The sequence below is a fragment of the Pongo abelii genome, chromosome 3 (assembly GCF_028885655.2).
Source record: "Pongo abelii isolate AG06213 chromosome 3, NHGRI_mPonAbe1-v2.0_pri, whole genome shotgun sequence".
Lineage (NCBI taxonomy): Eukaryota > Metazoa > Chordata > Mammalia > Primates > Hominidae > Pongo > Pongo abelii.
Genome location: NC_071988.2, coordinates 6,831,977 through 6,851,895, shown reverse-complemented (window position 1 = coordinate 6,851,895; position 19,919 = coordinate 6,831,977). Strand labels below are relative to the sequence as shown.

The window sequence follows — 19,919 nt, the reverse complement described above, 5'->3', positions numbered from 1 at the left end:
TCATGCTGAACTTGGGCAGGCCGGTATAAATAGAGGAAGGCCCAGCCAACAGTCACGGTCAGCGGCTCCCACCAAGAGACGGGGGCATGATGTGTGCACCAAAGATCAGGGTAAATTCCACGCAAGGTCACCCAGTCCAACTTGCAGACAAGTAGAGCCCTTCTGCCTACACCACGCTTGCCCAACCCTCTACCCGTAGGCCCCATGTGGCCCACGGCAGCTTTAAACGTGGCCCAACACAAATGTAAACTTTCTTAAAACATTATGAAATTTCTTCGCTTTTTTTTTTTTTTTTTTTTTTTTTTTTTTTTTTTTTTTTAGCTCACCAGCTATTTTTAGTGTTAGTGTAATTTATGTGTGGCCCAAGACAATTCTTTTTCCAATGTGGCCCAGGGAAGTCAAAGGATTGGACACCCCGGCCCTACACCATCTTTACCAGGGTTCTTTCTTCCAAGAGAGTCACTATTAAAAATCTTTCATGCCACTTGATTAGTCTACTTATAGAGAAAAAAAAAATCAGGGAAAAATGGTCTTAACGGGAGGAAACATTAAACACGTTGGCTTAAAAGTAGAATTTTTTTCTTACCCTGCTCAGGACTTGTTTTGTTCAAAAGGAGTTGCAAGTCATTGGGGGAAACATATCTGAACATCAACTGGGGCTTTCGAAAATAATCCTTGAGTTCTTTTCCCCCCTAAAACAAGGTAATATCTCCCTATATCATTTATTGGAAAAGTCCAAACTAACAGCCATCAACTTCTAAACAAGGTGTAGGATCATTGGAAGTCAGAGCTAGAAGGGGCCTTGGAAGTCACCCAGCCCTTCATCTTCCACATGGGGAAACTGAGGCCTGGGGATAGGGAAGGATTCATTAAGACCATCTAGTGGGGGTGTGGCAGGAAAGAGTTTCTGGCAATGATGAAGGGACCGAGGAACCAGGGATAGTGGTGGCTGGAGCTATTTCCATAGTCACAGGCCCCAATGCCTATAAGGAAATGAAGGTGGCATGAGGCATCTTGGAAGGTTTCCAGCCCTACAGGCCTCGTCAGGCGTCCATGCTGGCCAGTCCCTCCTGCTCTACATGCCAGCTTCCGCAACTCCCTTCTGTGGCAAAAGGAGAAAGACCAGTCCCCAAACATTGGCTTTGAGAAAAGAGTCAAAAAAAGAGCCAGAAAGACGATTCCAACATTTCCCAGGTATGCTCACTGCCGAGGATATAGTGAGTGTTATTTTAAGTGCGCGCTCATTCCACCTGACCTTTAACATTTTAATCAGCAAGGATGACCTTGGGCATGTTTTAAGCCTTTCTTTTATCATATCTGGCTCTGTGACCCATTTTACCAACAGAAGTGGTAGAGCTACCTGGGAGATGGGAAGAACCGGTGCTGCCAGTCCACACGCCTTGCCTGCGCCCTGGGCTGCAAACTTTCATATCCTCAACCTAATTTCATCCCTACATCCACCCTCAGAGACAGAGCACCATTCCTAGCAGTACATGAGAACACCAAGGCCTGGGGCAGAGGGGTGAATTCCGTGGGGCAGAGGGGTGAATTTCCCAGGCTCTCTGGGCCCACCTGGGCAAGGCCAGAGGAGAGCCCAGGCTCATCTATCTACAAAGCCAGCTCATCCCTCAAGCAATTCTTACATTCAACTGTACTTGAGACCCCTTTGGTTTCTCAAAATATCCTTGGGAGGCTGGTAGGCCTGGGCATCTGGCAGACGGGGACTCTAGGAATCAGCTAAAACTGGGGTTCCCATGAGGGCAATAAGGGAAATGGCAGGTGAGCCCTGCCCCCACCACTGTGCACAGATCCTCGGTCCACTTGCGACCTAACAGGGCCCTGTGCCTCCAGCAGAGATGGGAAGGTGATTTCATCCGCATGGAGCCGACTCTCATGAGAGAAGGGAAAGGAAACATCTGAAATGGAGGTGGAATCTTAAGAGCTGCCCCATCTCTCTGGGCACATGGTTTGATTCCCTACAGGACTGGAAAGGCTGTCATCCCATTTTTGGACAGCCCTGGAATCTGCCTTCCAGAGATTTCTGCCCTGGTTTGTCTCTGAAATGAGTCAGCTTCTTCTCTCACAAGACCGGCCTCAGACACATGAAGCCCAGAGATGCCAGAGATGCCCTTGCTACCTCCTCTTCCCAGGGCTGATCCCACAGTGCCCTCTGAGATTCAGGTGGGACCCCCTCTTCAAACACAGGCATGCCGGCCCCAGACCTCCTGGATGGGTTCAGCGGCTCTTCATCTTGTTGCCACACTTGAACTTACCTCTGTGACATAAAATAGGCAATTATTGTTTTTCTGCCCTAATCTAGAATCATTTGCTTACTCATTCACAAACATTTGATGATACCCTATCCTGTGGCAAGAACTGTCTTGAATGAAGAGATGAATACCACATGGTCCCTGTCCTCAAGGATTCACAGCCATCAGGGGGAAGAAGATGAAGGGCAATGCCATGATAAAACTGCTTTGTGTGTGTCCTGAGCCAGACTCATGTGTCTGTCTGGACCAATGTCATATGGAGGGGCAGGATGGGATGTCTATGACGTCCATGGAGACCCCGGCCTTCCCTTCCTAACTGTGGGACCATGGATAGGTGTCCTAATCTATCTCTGCCTCACTTTCCACACCCATAAAATGGGCATCACGGTAAATGGGCTGGTGGAACATACCCAAAGCCCAGTGAGATGCCAGCCTCACGTCCTCTGGGATGGGAGAGGCTGCATCTTCCAAGAACATGTGACTGGTTTGGAGCACATAGAAGGTATTTAAAAAGTGAATGAGTCCATGGAGGAGAACCTGTGTCTGTGGTTAGGGGGATGCCACTGACCTCATCGGGCTAACGTGCTTCACCTCTTTCCTAGTGAGACAGCAGGGGAGGGATTCAGGGAAAAGTCATTTGTGACAAAGACACACAGAGTTGGCCCCGGCCTGCAGAATTTTTGACAGCCATTGAGAAGGAAATGCCTTTACCAGAAAGGAATTTTGAGGAACTACCGATTTCCATGAGGTGCTGATTTAGGGGAAGAAGGGCAGAGAAAAGAGGGCTGGAGACAGAGTCTATGCTTTGGACGTTATGAAATAAAATGATTCCGCACTAACATTTCATGGAAGGAAACCTGGGGACGGTCTGAGCTGCAGTCACTTACCTTTTCCTCCAGTTCTTTCAGGTGCCGCTTCTGAAACTCCAGTTTGTCCTCCAGTTCTCGGATTCTCTGAAATACACCAGGTTATGTGTCAGAAAAAGTAAGTTTTCCAGGTTTAAAACCCCTGTTTTTATTTTTTATTGTGGTCTAGTACAGAAGCTGTAAAGGATACAAACACTGTGGGCAGCCTGATGAGCTCTGATATGTGCACAAGCCCGTGTCACCACCGCCCAAAGCAAGACAGAGAGCATCCCAGCTCCCAGAAGGCCTTGGTCCCCCGGCTCAATTCCAGCTCTGCAAAGGAATTCTGTTCTGACTTCTATCGCTAATAATGGATCGTGCCTATTCTAGAAGTTTGTGGAAATAGAATTACACAGTACACATTCTTAAGAGGCGATCTTTTAAAAATAAAACATCGAGACTGGATCAAAACATGTAGGCACCCTGAGCAGCTAATAAAGGGCATGGGTGGGATGTGACACCAAGTCACGTACTTGTCTAAGATTTATTTAACTGCAGCCTGGGGGCAGGGGGGAGGGAGGGAGAAGGGCAGAGGAGGTCAATGCTGGTGGGAGCCACTGCACCAGCATCCACCTGCCCTCTTAGAACCCCACTCAGCACATGGTACCAGGGTGACCGACAGACCCGGTTTGCCCAGGACTTTCCTGGTGTGAGCCCCAGGAAAACCCTCAGTCCTGGGCCAACCGGGACTCTTAGTTACCCTCCTTGGCGCTGCACCTGCAGAATTAATTCCCCAGGTGGTTTACTGATCATTCCTTCCCATCCCACACAGCATCTCCACCGAGGGAATCTGGTGAATTCCCCTGTTTCCAGATCTTCATGTGCTCACAGGGCTTCCATCCTATCGAGGGTCCCACCAAGGTGGGTACCCCTGGGGCAACTCTGCCCAGCGGACTGCTGGCCCTTGTCTGCCCTGAACGGGATAGAGACCTCGTACACTGAGACAATGCTGGGAGGCAGAAGGGTGGACGATTCCAGCCAGCAAAAATTAAACATGGGGTCACCATAGGCCTTTATTCAGGCCCAGAGAAGCCATCTCACATTCTGTAGGGCAGTGATTCTCCAGCCTGTGTCAGCATCACCCAGAGAGCCTACTCAAATGCAGATTGCCAGGCCCCACCCACAGAGCTTCTGCCTCAGCCCAGCTGGGGTGGGACCTGAGTGAATGCTGCACTCCAGCAAGCTCCCGGGTGATGAGGACGCAGACAGTCCGGGGCCCCTGCTTTGAGAACCACCACTGTGGGCACATATAGTCACTCTGTAAATAGGGTTCCATATGCCTGGGCCTGTTCGGTCCTGGGGAGAAAGACAAAGTCTCTCCCCTTATAGTCCAGTTACGGTTCAGACAATAGCAGCATACAAATAAATAGAAGGGGCATCAGATGAATACAAACGCCATCAAGAAAACCAAGAGGGGCTGGGCACGGTGGCTCAAGCCTGTAATCCCAGCACTTTTGGAGGCTGAGGCAGGTGGATCACCTGAGGTCAGGAGTTCAAGACCAGCCTGACCAACATGGTGAAATGTCTCTACTAAAAATATAAAAATGAGCTGGGCATGGTGGTGCGCTCCCGTAGGGAGGCTGAGACAGGAGAATTGCTTGAACCTGGGAGGTGGAGGTTGCAGTGAGCTGAGATCGCGCCATTGCACTCCAACCTGGGTGACACAGAGAGACTCCATCTCAATAAATAAATAAATAAAGAGGCGTGAGGAGGGGTGAGGTATCGAGCCGTGGGCTGGAAGAGACGTGGAACCTAGCAGGGACCTTCGATAGTTCACCAGATGCATAAGAGGGGAAAGGAATTCCAGGCGGAGGAAACGGCATGTGCAGGAGGCCAAGGGGCCTGAGGCGGGGGGTCGGGGACAGAGCTCAGAGGGTCTGGAATGGCCCGTGTCCCGATGAGGTGCTCACAGCTTTGGGGTTGCCATGGGGAGCCAGTGACGGGTTCTGAGCAGGGAAATGATGAGCTTTTGATTTCAGGATGATCACAGGAGCAGCCAAACAGAATGGATTCCATGAAGGAGACAGAAAAAAAGATGATTCTCTCAGATCTGTGACCTTGGACAGTTATTCTGCCTCCCTGAGGCTTGGTGTCCTTATCTATAGATGGGTGCTGCCCACATCAAAGGATTTAACAAGCAAATTTGTACCAAGTGTTCAGAGCAGAGCTTGGCATTGAGCACTCCATATGTTATTTTTTTTAACTGGTAATTTTCTACTCTCTCCCACCCAAAGGGAACGGTGTGACCTCAGTCTGGTAGTGGCAAGAGTTTCCTGGCAACCCCCTCACATGCAGGGTGGCCGAGAGCTGCTGAGTAAGCAGGGCGTGCGGCCTGAACCTGGCTTGAATTCTGGGCCCCAAATGTAGCAGCTGTTGGGCTATGGGTGAGTGACATGATCTCTCTGTGTCTGGACCCCTCTGCTGTAATATCTGTGTGGGACCCCGTGACACCAAGGGTGAAATGGGACCTGTAGGACAATGCTTTGTAATCTAATGTCTGGCTTTACAGCTTCCAGAGAACTTCTGAGAATCCCCCAGGAACAACTTCTGGGCTTTGAAAATCAGCCTGACAACCTGGCTCTCATTCTAATCTTTCTTGATATTCACGCTTAGGAAACAGTCTCTCATCAGAGTGTGGGAGGCCAGAAAGAGCAGTAGGTAAGAGTTTCCTCATCTGATGACCTGGGTTCACAGTTGAGCTCTGTTGCTTCCTGGCTGTATGACCTTGGACAAGTTGCTTACCTTCTCTGAGTCTCACTCTCCTCCCCTGTGAAAAATGACATCAATGACCTGTCCTCAAAGGACTCGTGTGAGCTTCATTCAACCAATGTCTATTGAGCCCCTTCTGTGGGTCAGCCCCAGTCTGCCTCCCTGGGCTGGAATATTGCCACAGCACCTAGAACAGTGCTTGGTACACGAATGTTAGAACAACACAACACAAAACAAAACAAAACAAAACAAAACAAAACAAACACAGCTCCATGATGGCCAGCAGGGGCAGCTCTGAGAGAGGCGGACAATGCAGCTGTGGCGGTTGGAAGGGGCCCTAGAGGGCTTCGAAGGTTAGACTAAGCAACCCAGACTTTGTACTCTGGGCACCAGGGAGCCAGTGAGGGTCTCAGGGGAGGTGCTGTGGTGGTGCTCTGTGTTAGGAAGGCTTCCGCAGAGAAAGAGACAATGGAGAGGGCATTGCCATCGTGAATCGTCCCAGCAGATGTCTCTGTAGGCCAACTGTGGCTAGGAAGTGAAACCAGTGCTACTGAACCCTCAGAGAGGGTCAGGACAAAGTGAATTTACACCAGTGGCTTCACTCCAACCTTCACTCAGGCAGAACCTTTTACAAAAGTGCAGAATCATTCTGCTGGGAAAGGTGCCATTCACTAATGGATGTTTTCACATCCTCTTTTCCTCTTAGTTAACAGGGCTGGAAAATGCCAATTTCAGCTGGGGCCGGGCAGGGGACATCACTGCACCCTGTGGGCCAGATTCCAGGCGAAATACAATGGTAATGTCCACAGCAAACTGGGAGACTGGGAGGGTCTGGCCATGGTTGAAGCGGGCAGCCTGTGCTTGGGCCAGATCAGACGTGGGGTGAGTGTTGCCAGAGCACCTGGTTGTATTATGCAGTGTCGCCCGTGTTGAATACATGAGTGTTAGGGATTATTATGAATATAAAGGTAAGAGAAGACATGATAATGATTAGGTTGGGTTAGAAAAGCCAAGTGCAGCAAATGTTAGCTGATATTCATTGAATGCTTACTTTGTGAGCACTTTAGATAAATTCTCCATTGACCACAACACTTCAAGTTGTGTGCGTTGATTGTACCCATTCTACAGACAAGAAAATTGAGGCTCACAGAGGTGAACTAACTTTCCTCAGGTTACACCATAACTAGGGGCAGGATTTGAATAAAAACCTGTCTGACCCGAGAGCCTATGGCTCCTAATGCTGCATCTATAGCTTTCCATATATAAACTTTAAAACATTAATTTTTATGTTCCTGGACGGGAAAAAAATCACTGTAATGCAGGTTTGAATTCCTTCTCTTTGGAAAAAAAAATGTAGGTTTTGCAATACTCTTTTGAAAATACCAGATTTCTGGAGACTATCAAATGATAGCAACTAGCAAAGAATCACAAAACATCAATAGTGAACCCTCAGGGGATCATGCAGTGCGAAGACCAGGCCTCTGGCAGTGGATTCAGGATGGGCCTGGCCTGGAAGGGTCACTTTGTGGCTAGCTGACCTTCATCCAGCTGTTTTGTCTCTGTGCCTTCATCTCTCCATCTGTTTAAGCTGGTTTGAAGACTTAATTAGGTAGCCAAACACCTGTTTTCAAACAGATGTTTTAATGAGGCTCATTAAAACCACTGTTCCAGGGTGGTGGTTTCTCTGTAAAATCCTATATACAGGGCAGTACTTTTGAAAATTGCAGCTGTTAGAAAACATAAAGCATTTCCTCAACCACAATCAACTGTTCCCACCTCAGGGACTTTGTACTTGCTGTTCTCTCTGCCAGGTGGCTGCCCGGCTCACCTCCTTGCACCATTTCAGCCTCTGCCTGTTTCTGACATCCTCAGTATTTATTCGAGTCTTGCTTGTTTCCCTTCCCTAGAATCTAAGAACATTCTCTCCACGGAAGCAGGACTTTGTCCACTGTTCCACTCCCAACAGCCAGAACTGTGCCTGGCATGGGGTGGGTGCTCTACACATAGTTGTTGAATGGAAGCCAGAAGCAGCAGCGTCTCATTTCCCCAGCACCATGTGGCCACTGGGCTGGCTGGAAAGTCTCCCCTCTGCCTGGGAGTCATACCTAGACCACCCACTTCCAGGAAGACCTGTTAAAGGAAGCATCCAGTAAAACAGATGCGCTGCTAAGTCTGCACCTCTTTTATGAAGGTTCCAGGCTACTGGCTGGGGGCTCCGGGCTCCTGTTGCTACTACACACATGCAACACTCCGCGGGGAAGGGGAGAGAGAGTCAGCACATATCATGGCATCATCAGTTACACTGGGAGAGTTTGGCCAAGCTTTTTCACCTGCAGAACCACACCGGGAGCCTCAAGGCAATGCCCGGAGGTGCAGCCGCTCAGAACTATCCATATAGTACAGATGAAGAAGCTGAGGCCAGCAAAAGTTAAGCCTTGCTGACAGTTCTGGAGCTGAACTCAAAGCAGGGAGGAGGTAGAACCCTTTGCCCTGGATTCTGCTGCCTGGTGTGCTAGAGGAGGGAGACAGGGTGATGGGGAAGGGAAGGAATAAGAACTCATTTTCCTACTAAACCAAAAAAGTAACAAGACCCTTACATCCCCCTAGAACTCACAGCCACGCATCTATAAGACTAAGGTTTGACAACTTGAAGTTGCACAGAAATCACCATGGGATCTTCTTAAATGTGGCATATGATTCCATAGGCCTGGGACAGGGCCTGAGATCCTGCATTTCCAGCAGGCCTCAGCATCATGCCAATGTCCCTGGTCCATGAACCACACTGAGTGGCCAGGAGGCAGCACGCTACCTTGGGTATTGACATCCATGCGTTATGACATAAAGAGAGTCCTCTTTCATCGAACACCTACTATGTACCAGGTGAATTGATTGCATATCTTATCTCATTAAAGCCTCAGAGCAATGTATTGTTGAATAAATGTATTGACTTCAGCTTATATGTACGTATCACTGTATTTTAATAAAACTGAGCTCAGGGAAGTTTCAATATTCAGTGGGAGAAAGGAGTGTCTACTAATTACTTTCAGCAGAATTCTCACCTAATTTGAAAATGATCCAAAGATAAAGGAAAAGCAATACCAACCCTGGTTAAACTACTGTTCAAGCTTCTCCATGCAATTGACTACACAGTTTGGTAAAAGGAAGTGATTTGTCCCATATGATCTTATAGAAACACCACAAAACACTTGCATTTTAAATGACTCTTTTCTTTAAAGGATGCTTGTCCTCCACTGCCCAGCAGGCAGACACTGCCATGGCTTGCTTTTTGGCTTTTTAAAAAATCACCCAGATCCTGGGTTCATTTCTCAGCATCTGCAGCATGGGGGCTTTTCCGGGAGTCACAGTGGAATGTGGCATTGCCCTGTATCTTTACGGTGTCCTTTCTAACCTGTCATACATTTCAGACTTAGACCACCAAAAGCAGCACATTCCATGAGATTTGAATCCTTGAGTGGGGTAACGATTTTTTTTTTTTTTTTTTTGGCTCAAACACACAAATGTCACTTTGTTCTTTGAGCTGGATCTCCTGAACACAACTGCACACTCAGTGAGCAAGTCCTGAAAAGTAGGTACAGTGCTTGGCCTTAGAGACAAGCCGGCACCTGGCTCCTAACTCCTCATCTGCTCCCGCTACCTCCACCCACAGTCTACACTCAGCAAGAATCCATAGTGGTCTGCACTTACTGAGAGCAGTTTACAAGTAATAATTATCTAAACCTTACCGTGCCCCAATGAGACAGGCATTGTCATCATCCCCATGAGGAAGACAGTGAGGCCCAGAGAGGTTAAGTAATTTGTCCAAGGCCACACAACTAAGTTGGAGAGCCAGAGTTCAGAGCCTGGCCATCTGGTCCCAGTGTCTGTGTTTTCAGCTTCTTTGCTGCCCTAAGCTGAACCACACCATGCTGCTCTGCTGCCCAGAATGCCCTTTCCCTTTGATGGTGATGATGATTGATTTTATGTTAACTTGGCTAGGCCATGGTACCCAGATATTTGGTCAAATATTCTAGATGTTGCTGGGCACGGTGGCTCACACCTATAATCACAGCACTTTGGGCGGCCTAGGTGGGTGGATCACTTGAGGTCAGGAGTTTCAGACCAGCCTGGCCAACATGGAGAAACCCTGTCTCTACTAAGAATACAAAAATTAGCTGGGTATGGTGGCGGGTGCCTGTAATTACAGCTACTCAGGTGGCTGAGGCAGGAGAATTGCTTGACCCGGGAGGCGGAAGTTGCAGGGAGCTGAGATCGTCTCACTGCACTCCAGCCTGGGTGATAAAGTGAGACTCCATTTCAAAAAACAAACAAACAAACTAGATGTTTCTGTGGAGGTCTTTTTTAGATGAGATAAACATCTAAATCAGTAGACTTTGAGTAAAGCAGATGAGCCTCCATAATTTGTGTGTGTGGTTCATTCAATCACCTGAAGGCCTTGACAAAAAGACTGAGCTCCCCGAGGAGAGGGGCATGCTGCTAGCAGATGGCCTTCAGGCTTGAACTACAACAACTCTTCCCTGGGGCTCTGGCCTGCCCTCCAGATTGTGAACTTGCCGATCTTTATCTACAGTTGCATGAGGCAGTTCTTAAAGTAAGTCAACCTCTTTCTCTCTCTCTGTCTTTCTCTTTCTCTCTCTCTCTCTCTGCCCGAATCCCCCTTCTTTTTTCCTTCTGTGACATCTCTCCCCACTGGTAATCTAGATACTTACTATCTAGGTGAACTTCAGCACACGAGTTAACCTCCCTGAGCCTCAGTTCTCTCATCTGGAAAATGGACGTCATAGTGCCTACCCGTAGGGTCCATGAGATTAAGGATCTGCAGTGCAGGGAGCCACCACCCGACACACGGTGAGCGCCCGACAAATGCTCTGCATGATGCTGCTGCTTCTTTCCCTTCCTCGTCAATCAGGAGTCATGAAGCCCCCAGCTCCCCATGTGCTCAGTAGCACATGAAACTCACACGCAACATCGAACCTTGGAAGACATTGAGGTTTTCAGACCTACAACTGGTACAGCTTCCAGGCCCAATCTTCCAATGAGCCGCCATCACAAAAGGCAGCAAAAAAGCAAACCGTTCAGCAGATGCCTCCCTGTAACCAGCATCTGACCTGGAAACAGCGTGCAGATGCTGGAGAAGGAGGGCCGAGGGAGAAGGCACTTTGGTTTGGATGAATGTTTCAGCGTTTGCTCTATAGAATGCCCAAGTGCCCCACGTCTTGCCCCGTCACAGGGAGTTATGACAGGCATCTATGAAATCTTGCTTCTTGGAAACTTGCTTTACCACCAACTCTCCCTGGAACGAGCCTGGGGCACTCAGAGGCCCATCAGGGTGCCAAGGTGCACACAGGACAACAAGGGTGCCGGGGTGGTGCTGTGGGCACGGCAGCTGTTGCCGCCTACCTGCTGGGCCTGCTGCAGCAGCTCCATGCGCTCCCGCAGGATCTGGCTGTCGAACTCGCGGCTCTGCCTGAGGATCTGCCTGCGCACCTTTTCCACAGCAGCCTGCAGGTCCTCCCGCTGGCCCTCGCTCAGCGCCTCACCGGCCCTCCGCCCCGGCTCCTGCTGCAGCGCTGTGTACAGTGTGGCCTCCAGGTCTTGGATTTTCTGAGGACCCCAGATCACACAGACAGAGGAAGGTCACAAGGAGGTGGACAGGAACCACCAGAAGGCTGCTGCCAGTGGAGGCAGAGCCAGGGAGGGGGGTTTTGGGCAGGGAGGGGCAACTGGCTGTGGCCAAGCACAGGGCCAGCAGTGCCTGGGGAAGCAGGCTGTGAGGGAGCAACTCAGCCCCGCGCACTTGTCATTTTTTACTCTATTCAACCCAGATGCCCCTACTATGCACAAGAGGGGACAAGGGCAAGAAGAAAAAGTAATCATAACATTCCCTTAAAATGCATGACTCAAACAGAGGTGCAATTCACCTGGGTTTTATGTCATCCTTGGTTTCCAATTGGCTCTCCTCACCTTGGAAACAAATCTCCTCTTTTCTAATGGGTGCCAATGGGAAAATATGTCTGGATTTGCACACGTTTGGTTTTCAGCTGCCTTAAGAATGCAACTCTAGCCCAAAGCAAATAGTGGCAATGTTTTAATTGCCCCTAACCCCCAACAAAAGCAAGACACCCTTTTTGGCAAAGCTGAATGAGACATTAGTGACCAACTAGGGATCCTTGTGAAAGCTGAGTTGTCATCATTACAGGATGTTACTCCTTTTCACAGCACGACACTTAAATATAGCTATCTTATGGGAATGTCTAAGGACAAAAGAAAATTACCTTCTTTTCTGCCTTCCTAAATCCCCACCCACATTCCTTACTAAGGAGCAGCTACTTCTCTCCCAAAGAAACTACAGGTGGTATAGAGGAACCATGAGTTTCAATAGAAACATGGCACTGAGGCAGAGGTTAACAATTAGCCCTCCATCACTGAGGCAGAGGCTAACTGGTAGCCCTTCATCACCGAGGCAGAGGTTAACCTGGTAGCCCTTCATCACCAAGGCAGAGGTTAACCCAGTAGCCCTCCATCACCGAGGCAGAGGCTAACGGGTAGCCCTCCATCACTGAGTCAGAGGTTAACCCAGTAGCCCCCCATCACCGAGGCAGAGGCTAACCAGTAGCCCTTCATCACCGAGGCAGAGGTTAACCTGGTAGCCCTTCATCACCAAGGCAGAGGTTAACCCAGTAGCCCTCCATCACCGAGGCAGAGGCTAACCAGTAGCCCTCCATCACCGAGGCAGAGGCTAACCCGGTAGCCCTTCATCACCAAGGCAGAGGTTAACCCGGTAGCCCTTCATCACCGAGGCAGAGGTTAACCCAGTAGCCCTCCATCACCGAGGCAGAGGCTAACCCAATAGCCCTCCGTCACTGAGGCAGAGGCTAACCCAGTAGCCCTCCATCACCAAGGCAGAGGCTAACCAGTATCCCTCCATCACCGAGGCAGAGGTTAACCCAGTAGCCCTCCATCACTGAGGCAGAGGCTAACCCAATAGTCCTCCGTCACCGAGGCAGAGGCTAACCCAGTAGCCCTCCTTCACTGAGGCAGAGGCTAACCGGTATCCCTCCATCACCGAGGCAGAGGCTAACCGGTAGCCCTCCATCACCGAGGCAGAGGCTAACCGGTAGCCCTCCATCACCAAGGCAGAGGCTAACCCAGTAGCCCTCCATCACCATCAGGTCACTTGCTCTTCAAGTCTCCTCTGGCTTCTCCTGCTGGGATCCAGGCCCATCGGGCCAGACTGATTTTAACCAACAAAGATGATCACCTTCAGCTCTGCCCACCCCAACAGTTGCCCCTGGGGAACTAGAAGGCTGGAATCTGTTCCACGGCAGAGCTGTGGGGCCCCCAGGTGGGCTCCACATGGAGCAGAGCTTGCTGGTGCCTGCAGGCTCACCCCTTCTCTACTCAGCAGCCGAGCTCCCAGGAGACCCCTGCGTGGTCAGTTTCCAGATGGAAACGCACCACTCGATTCTGGAAATCCCATTGCGGGCCTGCCCCGCCTCACTCAGCTCAGTGACAAAGGGACACAGGCTTGCATCTGGCACCTGCTCTCCTGGCCCCAGCATGGACACATGGCCCTGCCACCCTCTCAGAGCATTTCACTTCCTGACTGTTCATGAGAATCCAGGGCTGCATCAGAACTCCTGTCTACCCATGCGACTGAAATCCCACTGGGAGCACAGTGCCCACGGCAGGCTTTCAAATACTCCAGGTGTGAAGGTAGCTTCTATATGGTGGCAGAACCAGCATGCAGGGGCCACTTCTGCAGATTCAGCATTCTGAGGGGCCTCTCAGACCTTCCTGAGTTGGTGCTTAGACAAAGGAAGGGTGGACCCCAAGGTGTTCCGAAGTGCATTTTGGGAAATGCCAGTTCTGCAAGATATCCCTTGAAAAAAGGTCCAGTGATCCACTGAACTTGGCACACCACTTGCTTACATTCCTCTCGGAGCCTCAACTCACCCTTTAGCATGCTAAGACCCCAAGAAGTCCTTCAGAGTTTTCCAACTTACTCTATTGCACTACGCTTTGTGGAACCCTAAGTTCCATCTAAAATCACATTCCTTGGAGTTTTTTTGGGAAACACTAGGGAAGAACAGGGATGCATGACGGGGATGGCCCAGCCTGCAGGGTGTTTTCAAAAGGACCAAGCCTGGACCAAAACACGAATGGAGAATGTCTCCATTCGTTAGTTGCCCTCAACACTACTGAAACGTCGTATAACCAGAAACAACAGCCCAGAGGGAAATGCTGTGTCTTGATAAGGCTTAGTTCATTCTGATCTTCTACATCTCCTGCTCCTAGTCTCAAGGGATTCAAGCCTCACAGCCTCAACAGGAAGGGCCAAGGGTCATAGCTAGTTGCACCGGCCTTCACGTCTAAATCTCCTGTACATTTGAGCTAAGCCCAGACTACCTGCTCTCTGTCTTCCTGGAGCCTGTCATGGGAAGTAGAGTTTTAAAGTCATTTTTTTTACTGATTGGTTCTGCATTTTGTAGGTGCAAACCCATTTTTGTAAAATGATTTTAACTACAAATGATCAGGGCAGAGATTTGCTCAAGACTCTGTACCACACTAGCTTCTTCCTACAAGGAATGACATTGAACTCAATTCTCTCTCCTGCAGGGACAAGTTTCTATGATCTTACTCAACTCCCTGTCACCCCCAAGGAGAATTTATCTCAGTGCCAGGAGCACTTAGCTTTGAGTGTGAGGACACAGGAGGCTGAACATCATCCCACTGTACTTTAATCACCAGGATACCCAGAACCAATTTTGTAACCCAAATGCAATATTGCATCCGACCTTATACCTCGTCCCTTTGGTTCTGAAAATCACCTGGCTTCATCTAATTGCTTTACCTCTGCATTCCTTTGTGATCATCTCTTTTTCCTATTTATAGGAAAACTTGCTTTGGGACTTTAAGTCTAAATATTTAAGTAAAATCAAAGATATAAGAAATATAGTTTCTTCTCATTCATCGCAAATGATTACTAGAATTTAAGAAGCATGTCTAAGAAAACCATTAAAGTAACTTTGAATATTTTTGAAAATCACGATTGATTTGGAAAAAGGGACAATCTGTACAGTCATTCCAGTCACAAGATGGAGATGGCATTTTTATCGCTCCTGTTTGGCACTGGGGAGCGCTCTAAATGCAGTTTCAGCCCCAGAGGAAAAAGCAGCCTCTAATGTGGAGTCTAAGAAGCCAAAGTGTCAAACCCACTTCTGGTCCTACCAGGTAAGCCTGGTCAAGGGCTTGCTTCCGGTAGTCGAGCTCCTCTTCCAGGTAGCCCTTCTGCCTGCTGAACAGGTCCTGAGAAAGAGGGAGGCGCCATCAGGGACCAGCGTCAGAACAGGAATCCATGACAGCTTCAGAGCCGGTTTGCTAGAGAGTGGCAGTCTCACCGAATTGGGGGCACTCAGATGAGAAGGGACTTGGTGGTCTTCCCCATTTGCCCCCACGTGAACCACCCAGCAGGAGCCTCACTGACCTGGGGCACCCTTGACAGCCACACCTGGATCCTTGGTGAAGACTATCCCATTCCTCCTGCTTCCCTGCCTCTTGGGTACCTGACTGTAAAGAAGGGAACCACTTCAAACCAAGGCGCAAGTCACAGGAGTCCTTCTAGGTTCCTCCTGCTACGTCCTAGTGGCCCCTGAAGACTGTCTTCGTGGTTCTCAGATGTGGCTCTTCCTTCCTGCCTGAATTGCATCACCCACCTCCCGATTGGTCTCACTGAGCACACTTCTCCCTGCCTCCCACATACCTGGGTCACTCTCTAAGACCCTGCAAGCATGATCTCTCCAGAGTGCAAATCTCCTTTTATGACTGATTTGAGGGTTTCGGGGTTAGAATTCATCTCCTGTAGCCACTTCCTTTTATAGACAAGGAAGGAGAGAGCCAAGGAGGACCAGAGCCTTGCCTTAGATGCCACAGTTCAGTGATGGCAGAGGTGGGAGTAGAAACCCAGGCCTTCTGGCACCAGTCAGGGCTCTTGCCACACCACACACTGCTCCTAGGCCACAGTAGTCCTTCCACCTTCCTCCTTCTCCTCCCATTTCCATTTCTCCTTGGAGAACTCGAATTGGCCTTTGACTACTCAAGAACCACGTCTTTTGGGAAGCCTTCTCTGTCCTCCCCAGGCTCCCCATACATCCATAGTCCCAGTGAATAACCACCACCACTGTTTATCAGGTTCCCAAGGTGCCAAGCACAGTGCAACCCTGGTTATGTATGTAGCATTTCTCATCCCACAACCCAGCAAAGCACAGACTGGAATTTCCCATTCATCGATGAGAAAACTAAAGTCCAGTTTCCCAAGCTTTCATGGCCAGGAAAGATTTGAGCCCTGCCCGTGTGTCCCTAGAGTCACTGCGCCAGCATTTCCATATCTGGGCTGTGTCTCTCCTAACATCCTCATGCTGCATTCACGTGAGCTCACGAATGCATGACCCTGCAGGAGCTTGCTCCTGGTGGCAGGGACCCCACTTATTCATTACTAAGCCTCTAATCCTGGCATAGCACCTGGGACACAGCAGAGGCTCTGAAAATATGTATTCGATGAGTAATTGAGCGAGTGAAAGAGTAAGTAAATGGGTGACAATTACTTAGAACAACCACCGGGGCAAAAACAAAATTGAGAAATACATGCAAATCACTAGGAAAACACATGCAAAGCCTTCCTGCAAATCGACCTCTCTGAGCTTTTTGAACCCTCTCCCCCACCCCAGGCAGTCGAATCTTTTACCTTCTCCTTCTCCAGGTCCAGCATCTTCTGGGTCAGGGCGGCCTCGGTCCCCTCTATTTGCTTCAGCCACTAGAAAACAGCAGGGACAGGAGGGGTGCAGCAAAGTGAGAGTCAGAACCCAAGGGGCTGTGGAATTTCACAGGTGTATGAATTTCATAGATCGGCTTCCTCAGAGTGTGCTTAGGAATGGGTCAGGTCACAGCACACACATGCCTGACCTGTGGATGGTGTGGTTGTGTGTGCATGGTCCAGCCTGTATGTGCAGGAGGTCATAGGTGTGAGTGCGACATGTACGTGGTGTGGAAGCTGGATTCAGAGCCTGGGTGGACCCAAGTGTGGGAGGCTGCGAGTGTGTGCAACAGAGGATGTGGTGTGGTGTAGCTGATGTCACTGAGTGCCTGCTCTGTGCTGATGCTTCACGCAGGAGACCTCATCTGACTCTCTTATGACCACCCCAAGCAGTAGGCAGCGTCACCCCCATTTTGCAGGTAAAGACATGGAGGCTGAGTTAAGTAACTTGTCCAAGGTCACACGGGTGCAGAATGGAGATTTGGAACCCAGCCTGGAGGATGCCAAAGCCACTGCCCTCATCCCTCCAGCAACGTGAGTTGGAGCAGCCCAGAGTGCCTGGTGCTACCATGAGAGGAGATGGAATCACACACAGGGTAGGGAGTGTAGGAGCATGAAAGCAGGGTTCATGCCAGGACATGAGGGCGCAGGCACGGAGAGTACGGGGTGAACAGGCGGGGCGTGCACCTGAGCAGCAGGTAAGGGAGTGGGAGCTCTGTCCACGTTCCCTCTGGGGTCTGGGCTGGGGGTGAGCATGGAGGCAGGTGTCATACGTGGATGTGCCTCTACAAGGAGCCCCTAAAACGGGAGGAAGTCCAGGCCAGCACAGGGTGGCTGCCCTGTGGGGGAGGGCTGCGGGGACATCAAGGCACCGAAGGGTGTCCGGGTTTGACAACACCATTGACCTCCTCATTGCTAAGGCTGTCGGATGGCTTCCCACTGCCAGGCCCCAGCTGCGGAGCGCCCTCTTTCCTGACCCCAGGCCCCGCTGTAGAGTGCTTTTCCTGACACCAGATCCCGGCTGTGGAGCGCCCCCTTTCCTGACTCCAGGCCCTGGCTGCAGAAAGCCCCCTTTCCCGACCCCAGGCTCCCCCAGCTTCCTTGTACTCCTTGCTTTCCCCCTCCTCTGGCGGCAGCTGGTCACCCTCGCCAGGTCACCCTGCACTCGTGAGGTCCTGGAGCCCTGCCCTCGGCCTTCTACACCTTACTCTGCCCTCCCCCGGGATCCACCCTCCCTACCCTCTCTGAAATGTCTCATACCCAGATCTGCCCCACCACGCCCTGTATGCTGCTGCCTCCTGCACACCTCCACTCCCAAGCCTCAAGGCATCTCCAGGGCCTGCCAGGACCCCTGATGGGGAAGAGTGCCCCCTCCTTCCTTCCATCCACTTCCAACATACTGGCTTTGCCTCCTTCTGGTTCTCAAATCCACCCACGGCACTTCCTCTCCATCGCCAACCCCCCATTCCCCTTTCAGCTTCCAGGTTCATATCTGAATCCTCCCCACACACCCCAAATCCCTTTCTGCTCACAGCCAGCAAGTTCCCTAAAAAACACACATGGCCTCATGGAACATCCCTATTCTGCTCAGAGACCTCCAAAGACATCCCGGCACCCCCAGCAACACTGGCAAGGCCCCAGCCTGGGGTGGCCCCTGTGATGCTCACAGCCTCATCAGTCAGCACTCTCCTGTCCCCACTGAAATCCCGGGCCCTGGTCATCCTAACTACACAGAGCTCCTTGAACATGCCCAGCCTTTCCATGTGCTGTCCCTACCTCTCCTGGCCCCAGCCTCAGCCCCAGGCCTTTAACGAGCTAGCATCACTCAGTCTTCAGGCCCTGAGCTAGCTGTCACCTCATCCAGGAAGCCTACCCTGCTTGAGTCCATGGGGTCAGCTAACCTCCATGGTGCCCATGTCAGTCATCCTGTGAATGCCTGGTCATAGCACTCACCTGACAAGCACTGTTGTCTGTTTCACCCCTAACCCCGCTGCCCCCCTTGAAGGTGGGGACCACATTTGCCTCCTGTTGGACTTCCTTGCCTGGCACAGGGCTTGATACAAGCAGGGGCCTAATAAACTTCTGTTGAATGAAGGAGAATTGAGGCTGTGCAGGTTGGTGTGGTGCGTGCTGTCCATACAGAGGGGACTAGAACTGATCAGCTCCTGTCACAGAACTCCCTCCCTAATGTCACAGTGAGCTCAGCCCCCAGTACGGGCTCCCATGCCAGCCATGGTGGCAGCACCCAGCACCCTGTGCCAGCCACCGTGGCCAGCACTTCCTCAAACAAGACTCAGACAAGATGCGTGGTTTCTTAGAAACAGATAAGCATATTTTGGATGGGGAGTTACAGGTATTTCATTTTTAATATCCTCATGCAAGCAGTCATAAAATGAATAAAATTAAAATGGGAAATCCAGGCTTGGATGATTACAACATGCTGCTCTCAGAACGGTTTCTGCAGAACACAGTGTTGAGCTTTGTTGTTGCTGTCGTTTAAAAAATTGCATATAAAAAATAAATTTAACGAGACTTCTTCAGCAACGGGGAGAGAATATGAGAGCAGAGAGAGCTGGCCATGAGGACCCCCGACCACGTGAGATCAGAAATTTAATATCAATGAGTTTGGCCAGATAGCTGTGGACCCTCAGTCACTCCTGGGAGAAACAATGTTCATGGTTCTGCTCCAGCCCCAGGAGAGGGGGTCTCGGGCTGGGAAGGAGAAGTGAGTCCACCCACAGGGAGGTGCTGATGAGGAACTGAGCAGCCTCATGGGGGCGGCCTGCTGCAGGGTGGAGCCGCTCTCTGCGCCCCGACTCCCAGGGCCCCTCAGGTGCAGAGCCTGGATCCCCTGCAACTGGTGGGGCTCATCTCTCCCCTCTCCCTTTGGGGATGGTCCCAAGGCTTCGACTCAGGGCCAACTATTAGAAAGTCAGACTATGGCTCAGACCTATGCCTCATTCTCCTATCCATCATTACTAGTGAGAACACGGCCTTTAAGACATTCCCACCTGGCTGAGGCCGGTGTCTTTTTCTCAGTCCACTTTGAACTTGAGGGAGAAGAGATATGACTGCTATGATTTATAAACCCTCCAACATCTCATGGTTCAGTTTCTCTGCGGGGCACGTGCCATGTGCCGAGGTGAGTGAGACCTTGCCCTGATCCTATACGTGGCTAACTGGAGTGGGGCTGATGGGCACCAG

General features: G+C 50.5%; 1 protein-coding gene across 1 annotated transcript in view; it reads right to left on the bottom strand.

Annotated features, from left to right (window-relative positions):
- Positions 1 to 2,903: 2,903 nt before the first annotated feature.
- JAKMIP1 (janus kinase and microtubule interacting protein 1) overlaps positions 2,904 to 19,919 on the bottom strand; it is a 173,207-nt gene continuing 156,191 nt past the window's right edge. Inside the window, exons 17-20 of the mRNA XM_002814560.5 lie at positions 16,647 to 16,715; positions 15,134 to 15,211; positions 11,303 to 11,506; positions 2,904 to 3,223 (exon numbers count right to left, since the gene is read on the bottom strand). Coding sequence (XP_002814606.5) covers positions 3,083 to 3,223; positions 11,303 to 11,506; positions 15,134 to 15,211; positions 16,647 to 16,715 — 492 coding nt within the window. The 3' untranslated portion in view covers positions 2,904 to 3,082. The remainder of the gene's footprint in view (positions 3,224 to 11,302; positions 11,507 to 15,133; positions 15,212 to 16,646; positions 16,716 to 19,919) is intronic.